Source organism: Neophocaena asiaeorientalis, unplaced genomic scaffold (genome assembly GCF_003031525.2).
Source record: "Neophocaena asiaeorientalis asiaeorientalis breed wild unplaced genomic scaffold, Neophocaena_asiaeorientalis_V1.1 scaffold190, whole genome shotgun sequence".
Classification (NCBI taxonomy): domain Eukaryota; kingdom Metazoa; phylum Chordata; class Mammalia; order Artiodactyla; family Phocoenidae; genus Neophocaena; species Neophocaena asiaeorientalis.
Window position 1 is genome coordinate 7,995,499 of NW_020175017.1, and position 8,499 is coordinate 8,003,997.

At 40.7% G+C, this 8,499-nt stretch overlaps 2 protein-coding genes across 8 annotated transcripts in view; one reads left to right on the forward strand and one right to left on the reverse strand.

Moving 5' to 3' along the window:
• The window catches only part of PRORP (protein only RNase P catalytic subunit), a 118,140-nt gene that overhangs the window by 108,287 nt on the left and 1,354 nt on the right, over window positions 1–8,499 (reverse strand). For 2 of the 7 annotated variants that reach the window (XM_024762054.1, XM_024762047.1), the window contains exons 1-4: window positions 7,601–7,682; window positions 6,051–7,329; window positions 4,278–4,325; window positions 3,660–3,792 (exon numbers count right to left, since the gene is read on the reverse strand). In XM_024762054.1, coding sequence (XP_024617822.1) covers window positions 3,660–3,792; window positions 4,278–4,325; window positions 6,051–7,036 — 1,167 coding nt within the window. In that variant the 5' untranslated portion in view covers window positions 7,037–7,329; window positions 7,601–7,682. Of the gene's footprint in view, window positions 1–3,659; window positions 3,793–4,277; window positions 4,326–6,050; window positions 7,330–7,600; window positions 7,777–7,801; window positions 7,868–8,068; window positions 8,198–8,499 lie in introns of those variants that run through there. The other 5 variants (XM_024762049.1, XM_024762053.1, XM_024762051.1 and 2 more) reach the window with 5 other exon arrangements.
• PPP2R3C (protein phosphatase 2 regulatory subunit B''gamma) overlaps window positions 8,325–8,499 on the forward strand; it is a 25,625-nt gene continuing 25,450 nt past the window's right edge. Inside the window, exon 1 of the mRNA XM_024762057.1 lies at window positions 8,325–8,447. Within this exon, the coding sequence (XP_024617825.1) occupies window positions 8,390–8,447 (58 nt within the window). The 5' untranslated portion in view covers window positions 8,325–8,389. The remainder of the gene's footprint in view (window positions 8,448–8,499) is intronic.

Consider the following 8,499-nt stretch of genomic DNA (forward strand, 5'->3'; position numbering starts at 1 on the left):
CAGAGAAAAACTCTTTTCTGTACCTACACACTTAACTTATCCACTATTCTTAATTTGTTTCCTCTAGTCCCAAAAAGAGTTGGTTCTACTTCAATCTACCAGAAATGCTCTGGATCCATCTCTGCCCCTTCTGCTTCACCAATATTACCAAAGCTAAACCCTGAACCAATCCAGCCATAAGCCTGCTTTCACTGCCTGTTAACCACGGATATGGTTCTCATCCTGAGCTTCCCCATCTTCAAATTGGTGATATCCTTGCAAGATTGTTGAGTGCTGTGAGTGTAACAGGCCTAGAAGTGCCTGACAATAGGGTAATCATTCCATAAATGGTCGCAATGTTATTATGTTAAATCAATAGCTTAAAGGTGAAAGGCAGATGACAAAAAAATGGGATACAGAATTGGAGAGCTGCAGCGAGGAAAGGGGAGAACACCTGGAAAGAGAAAAGGAGACAATTTCCCTTGTCATAAAATGTCCCAATCCTTCTGTGAATATATTCAGTTGCTTTGTGAATTATGGTTAATTAAATGTATGACTAATCTTTGTTATTCTCACCAGTCTGGAGCCTGAAACTCCTCCTGCAGTATAACATTCTCCGAGGAGAAGGTTTGCTCTGGGTTCTAAATCTTTGTCAGCAGAGAAAACTAACAAATCTTCCTTCTATTAGTCTAGAATTATAGTCAGAAGGAATCATTAAGAAGAAATTATAGCAATGTTTAGCCATTAAGAGTCTTAAACAAAAGTATTCAACTAGTGATTCCATGACTGGGGCAGGAGCAATTCAAGGTGAAAACCTGGGACATCTTGCGCCAGAGAGCACAGAGATGCTCAAAAACTGATTGGGGGGCGGGTTTGCTAGGAGGATATCAAAGACACACAGAAGCTGGCTTGGCAGGGGTTCCCACAGGCCAAATTTGGGACAATTTGAGCATCAAAAAGAATAATGACGGTAATGGAGTCTAACACAGTTCATCTTAAAAAAAAAAAAAAGAACTAGAAAATCATCACTTTGCACCATTCCGAAGGCAGAGCTCATCTCCGTCATGTGAAAAACACTGGGTGAAGAGTTAATGGGTGACAGGATATCTGCATAGTCTTGAAGTATTACTCCACAGATTACTTAATTTTTAATTAAAAAATTACAAAGGGAAATTATAAAGGAAAAAAATGCACCTTTACAGTGGAGACATCTGGCAGTCACCCTCTTAATCGAGTGATGAAACTTAGCATCAGCAACAGAGAGCAACCTGGTATTATGTGACTGCTGTGATGCAGTAAGAAGCACACAGCATTGCCTGTGTAACATACCCCAAAAGCTTTTACACTGAATTAATGAAGAGAAAGCCATCAGACAATTAGTCCACAGTCTTGCTAGTCAAAAGTGGTCCAAAGACCAGAATCCCATCACCTGGGAGCTTGTTCGAAATATAGAATCTCAGACCCCACTCTGGACAAGTGAGTCATAATTTGCATTTTAAACAGATCCTCAAGGGACTCTGAGGTACAAAGTTTGAGAAGCCCTGAACAAGACAAACCACCCAGACTTTTCAAAAAAAATCAATGTCATAAAAACAAAAAAAGGCAGGGTTGCGGGGGAAGCGCTGCTCTGGATTTAGAGAGATATAACAACCAAAAGCAATGAGTGAATCTTGATTCAGTCCTGGGTCAGAAGAAAAAAGTTATAAAATACATTTTGGAGGAACAACTGGGAAATTTTGAATATGCAGTTTTTATTAAATGACAATGAATTAATGTGAAAGGTCTTAAATGTGATAATAGCATTTAATTACATAGAATGTTCTTATTCTTAGACACAGGGAGTTCCCTGGTGGTCCAGTAGTTAGGACTCCAGGCTTTCACTGCTGTGGCCCGGGTTCAATCCCTGGTCGGGAAACTGAGATCTCGCAAGGTGAGCGGCACGGCCAAAAACAAACAAAAAAAGAAGATACATGCTGAGATATTTAAGGTAACATGTCTACCAACTCACTTTTAAATGGTTCATAAAAACACATATAGAGGACTTCCCTGGTGGCGCAGTGGTTCAGAATCCGCCTGCCGATGCAGGGGACACGGGTTCGCGCCCCGGTCCAGGAAGATCCCACATGCCACGGAGCGGCTGGGCCCGTGAGCTAAGGCTGCTGAGCCTGTGTGTCCAGAGCCTGTGCACCGCAACAGGAGAGGCCACAACAGTGAGAGGCCCGCGTACCGCAAAAAAAAAAAAGACAAATAGAGACAGAAAGCATATGTGGAATAATAACTGGTTACTCTGACAAAGAGTATGTAGGTGTCCGTTGTGCTATTTTTTAACTTTTTCTTTAGGTTGAAAATTTTATTAAATAAAAAGTTGGAGGATGGGAAGAATGTTCAATTAGCCCACAAAAGAAATGTAAAGTCTTTGGTAGCAAACAGCATGATTTACACAACCCTGAATCTATCTTAATGCCTGCTTCCAAAGATAAACATTAAGTGTTCAGCAGATATTAGATGAGAGAAAGGAAATTTGTTGAAATCATTTTAGCTGGCAGAAATTCCTAAGGCATTAAGAGCTGCTACAGCCAGTCAGCTGTCAAGTACATACAGAACTACGAATTGAATTTTCATTCAATGAGAGGCAGCAGAGTATAAAGGCAGAAGTTTTGGGGTCGGTCTGACCTTGATTTTATTAGTGGAGTGTCCTAGGGTATATTTAACCTCCCGAAGTCTCAATCACTCTATCCGTAATACAGAAATAAAATAGTATCTTATAGGGTAGTGTAAGAGTTAAATAAGATATAAGATAATGAATATAAAGCTCTTAGGATCATTTAATAAATGTTAACTATAATTTTATCAATAAAGTCAGCTAAAAGGTATTCCATAAAATGAAGATAATGTTTTCACGGACCAGATTCTGACTTTATTCTGAGGATTAAAAGTCTTCCTAGTAGGGGCATTTTCTGATAATTTTAAGTCAACGTGAGAAGGCAGAACAATTTTCACTTCTCGTTTTTATTTGGTATCTTGAAGAAAAAGCATTCAGTGAGATGATAGGCAGCCTTTCCCCAAGGATAAACTTTCCCCAAGGTAAAAGCATTTTACTTCAACTTAATCTTAGTAAACCCACATAAAGCACTGAAGATTAGCAAAATAAAGCTATTAAGAATGACTTCAAGAATCAAATTCGATAAAAAGAAGACTTGGAAATAATTTTGTCAAGCTACCTTAAACTCTCTTGACTAGAAAACTTGTGTGAAACCATAATGCTTTCATGGGAGTTTACTGAACAGTTTTCTGGAAGCACCTAGACAAAGAATAAGCATCTATCTTTTTGGCTTAAGTGCACTTGTGCGCAGATGAAATAGGATGGACTTCAATAGATGGATGACAGTCTAACCCAATTATTCTATGAAAGTTGAAAGCAATCTCTCCTAAAGGTTGGCAACTACGGCCAGTGTGCCAAATCCAGCCCACAATTTATTTTCATGAATAGTTTTACTGTATTCATTTATGTATTTTCTGTGGCTGTTTTCACTACAACAGCAGAGTAGAAAAGCTGCAACAGAGACGTTATGTCCCACAAAGTCTAAAATACTTACTATCTGGCCTTTTACAGAAAAAAATTGTTGACCCCTGCTCAAGACAAGCAACCCAGGAATCAACAAGACCTGTTCCAGACTCACCTGAGGTGTCGTCTTTTTGTACTGGTCACCTCCATCTATCACATCCCTCATTATTTTTTCCTTGAGAAATTCATACTCTTCTGAACTCAGGTGAATAGACTCTACAGTTTTTCCACAGCCCAAACACTGACCACTGTAATTACAATTAAATGTGTTAAATAATGTCCTGGAAAAGAACTTTTTCTACAATGAATAATTCTAGGACATGAGGAAATTGGAAGGTAGTTTAAAAAGAGAACATTATAACCTTTGCGATCATCATACACATCTCACTTTTTGTAATCCAGATAATGTAACAAAATAGTGTGCCAGAAAACCCAAAAGAGTAGATGGCTGGCACCCAGACAAAGTTTTTAAAGTCATTCCTAAAACACAACTGGGTCCCAAATCTCTAGGGAAAAACATTTCTGAGGCGTCACACCAGGCTCACAGCACCTACTGAAAGAAACATTTTGAGCACTACAAATCCTCCAAATGCACAACTGTGACTTTTTTCTTGGCTATCCTAACTAACTTAATTATCCTGTTTCTAAGGTATTCTTAAATTTTTTAAAAATAAGTAACAACAACCTACTAAACCTGAATCGAACAAATTAAAAATAAAACATTGGCTTTTACCTTTGCTGGATTGTGGTGAACTGTCCTTTCCAATGTTCTCCAGGAACACTACAAAAAAGATTGCAAAACCAAATCACCAGAGGGTCAAATCCCTACTGAACAGAAAGATATTCGTTGTATTTACAAAACCCGTAGGAAAGAGCTCTGAGAAGTTCTGGATACTTCCCTAGAATGGTTCAATTAGAAGAGTGGTTCCTAATACTGTGATGGGGCTAAGTAACTGATGGTACTCTACTCTGGATCTCCTTCCCTTTGCTTCTCTCATCATCTGACCCTCATCTTTAACTCGAAATCTGTCTTCACAGGACCTGCCCAGAAAGCAGCCCAGACCTCTAAATCAAAACTCAACTCTAGGGACTTCCCTGGTGGTCCAGAGGTTAAGACTCTGCCCTCCCAATGCAGGGGGCGCGGGTCCTGATCCCGCATGACGCACTGCCCAGACAAAAAAAAAAAAAATTTTACTCTTTCTCCATAAAGCTGCCAGAGATTGTTCCTGGCCCAGAGTAATTTCTTCTCTTACACTATCATTTTATACACCACTCTGAGATAACTGTCTACTATTGTATTCCCAATTAGGTCGTGAATGCCATTATAATAGATCTTACATCACAGATCATGCACAGTGCTAAGCCTAAAATTGGAGGCATTCAAAACTACTTATTGGTTTACTTGCTCAATCAACTTATCCTTTCTTCTTTCCTCTTACAGATAATACCATCCATTCCTATTGATTCTACTGACTTCTCTCCTTTCCCAGTTCTTAATTCAAGATCTCATCATCCCTCATTCAAACCTACAATTGCCTCCAAACAGATCTCCCTGTTTCAAATCTTAATTCCTCTCTAATCTTATTTTCTCACTGTTTTGGCAGTTACTTTTTAAAAAGTACTCCAAGACCAGCACTCTTGATAAGATTAAAATCCAAAATCCTTCCCATTCCAAGATTTTCACAACTTAGCTCCTCTGTGGATATTCAATAAATGTGTTAAGAAAGATAATTAAGCATGATTGCTACTTCAAAGCTCTGTAAAGATAATATATAGTAGAAAAGCAAGAGAAAAATAGAGACAAAAGGAATGAATCTGTAGGAAAGAGCCTGAAGCCAATTAGTGGTAAAGAAATAAGAGAACAAAAGACTGAAGCAATAAATCAGCACACACACAGCCAGTAACATGAATAAAAGCAAAGGGAAAGCAAAAGACAGCCTTGGAGAGAGCACTCAAATGATGGTATGATCAAAAACAGGAAGGATAAAGATTTTCTTCTTTAACACATATCAGGTTTGAGCAGGATTCCTCTCTCCCCTCTAACTATTCAAGCTGGTGAAATGCATAGATTAAACAGAATATATATGTGCACATCATACTAGTCACTAGGTTTCAGAAGAACTTCTGAAAATACTAATATGACCCAAAGACAGCTCCAGTTTTCTTGCTATGAACTCCAGCCACAAGTGCTATTTGAAAATATTCACATCATACTAGACACCTCAGAAAACAAATGATCCTTCTAAAAGGAAAAAATACATAAAAACAAGTGTTCTATAATTTCCCTTTTATGTGATGAGTAGAGATTAGTACAACTTATTTACGCTGCTACTTTTTTAAAGGGAAAGAAAACTTTGTCTTAAAGGGGAAACAATCTTACTAAGAGACAGAAGAAAGTATAATCTCACTAGAGTAATTCTCAGCAACTAATAAAAAAAAAGAGGAGGCTAGTTTTAGGTAACGGTATTAAAATAAAAATATACATATAAACAAAAATCAAAATTACCTTTCAAACCATGTTTTTATACTGTGTGCAAATGACTCCCCAGGATACAGCTGATTATTTCTTAGATACAAAAGAATGTCTTGCAGTTTGTTTGAATACTGATCACCTTTCATGTCTTTTCCAAAATCAAAGAAGGCTTTTAATGTTTCCAACATAGGAACAATATCATGACCTAACAACTCCTGATACAAATTCCAAGCTACATTTACATCTTGATGAAAGAGGGCTCCCTGGATACAGTCATTATAGTTCTTTTTTGAAGGAATCATGACTTTTTTGATGTCCTCTAACAGCAGCAAGGCCTCTCTCCATCTGTCTGTATGGATTAATCCCCGGATGAGAAGAGTGTACGCTCCAGATTCTAAACGCTTGTATCTGGCTTTCATGATTTCATAGACATCAATAATTTCTGACGTCTGCTTATGAAAAACGCAGAGATACAAATACTTGACCAGCAAATCATAGCCTACAATACCATTGTTTTTTGCAGCTACCCAGGCCAGCACAGATTTGGCCACATCGACAGAGCTATGGCATTTAATCATCTGTGAAATGATCCAATTTTCAAAGTTAGCCTTTTCTTTGAAATCTTCCTTCAGTTTATCCCACTCCTCTGAATTCAAAGGTTTTGTCGGGAGTTGAAAAATGTTCTTCACAGGTGGCAAGACATGCTCTTTACTCAGAGGATTCATCTGTGATCTCTTCTTAGCCGCTCCAGCTGCAAACATGTGAGAATCAGCAGAAACTTGCTTACTACTGCCCTCATCTTTTTTCCTGACATATCTGGCTTTGGCAACCAGCAGATTCATTGCTTTGGTATTTTGTGGACACACCGTTTTAAGAGAAAACCACTTCTCTTGGTTCTTGATGCCATAACAGTCTTTAAGAAAGACAGAGAGAGAAAAGTGACCTGGGCCTAGCCCAAGGTATGGGTTGCTCTTCCAAAGTTTAGGAAAGCTTCGAATACCAGTGAAATAGAAAGTCATTATGCAGTTAAATCAGCACCAGATTGTGAGAGAGATGTTCAAAAAGTCCCAACTTCTACAGCATAATTAAGGGATTTGGGGGTAGGGAGCGGAGATCGAAGCGCAACTTTCTAAAAGATGATTTTCAGCTTCTCACAGACAAATCAAATGCTTTTGGGGCTAGCAGCAACGAAGCTTAGTTGAGTTCTCTCCATTAAACAAGGATATGGGGACATCCAACCTTGGTCGCAAGTTCCAGGACGAGGGGACCGAGAAGGAATCCTCTGGTGCCTGTTATATTCCAGTCCGCGAACCTGAGGAAAATGCACAAAGAAGACCAGCCAGTTGACTCACGTGGATCACAACTTTCCTTGAAAAGGGGCCGTATCCCACGGGAGCCAGGCTGCAGAAGGGGCGAAAAGTCGGAAGCCCCCTACCCCAGACCCACCGGCAGCGAAAGCCCGAGTCTAGGGGCCGTGGCCGCCAAACTCGTCAAATAAGGAAATGGGAGTGGGGAAGGGGCAGAGAGCTGAGCCGAGCCAACGATATTAGTAAGGAAGGGAGGTCCACAAGCGCACCACCTACTGTGTACGGATCTATCACAAACGAAGTTCACTTGATTCAACCACTCACCGCAGCACTCACGTACCATACAACCATAAACGCGGCGGAAACTACTCCGCCCACAATGCACCGCGACATCGCGGCCGCGGAGGCCTGACTGAGCCAGAAGCAGGCCTTCCGCCCGGCCTAGCGGCAAGAAAAAGGTGACTCTGAATCTTTTACTTGCAAGAGAGGGCACAAGCGGCTGCTGAAGGCGCCTACTACATTCAGGGAGACTTTAGGGCTTCCAGATATCCGCCATGAACAATGAAAAGAAACTGAAATTAGAAAGCTCTTCCCTCGAACCGGAAGAGCCAAAGGACTTCCGGGATCACGTGGCGCACAAGTGCCAAAGGGCCAAGATGAAATAAGATTTGATGAAAAAAAAAAAAAAATTTGATGAAAGATGAAATAAGATGAAAACAAATTCCAAGATGAAAATAAATTTACCTGTACTTGTGCTTTCTCCTCCCCTTCACTCCTTCTGTGCCTTTAAAATACGGCGTGGTGAAGCTGGAAAGCTGCCTTAAGGAAGCTCCCTCTCCGTTTCTTTCACGTCTGCTCTCCCTGCTGTTAGCGTGATCGCCGTATTCTCCGCAGTGGTTGCGGTGATCGATTTGGCCGGGTTAGCCGACTTCCGCCCGCGTCCAAGATGGCGATTAAGCGGCCTTCATAACCTTTAGGGGGCTGGGCAGTGTTGACGCCGGAGCTGGCAGGGGGTGGAGCGGTTAGTAAACAGCAAATGCGGGAACTGCTGGGCGGGTGTCAGCCATGGACTGGAAAGAAATTCTTCGCCGGCGGATAGCGACGCCCAACACCGGTCCAAACAGTGAGTTTGGGAGGGGCCGCCTGCAGACAGAGCCAGGCCCTGGACTCCGGGA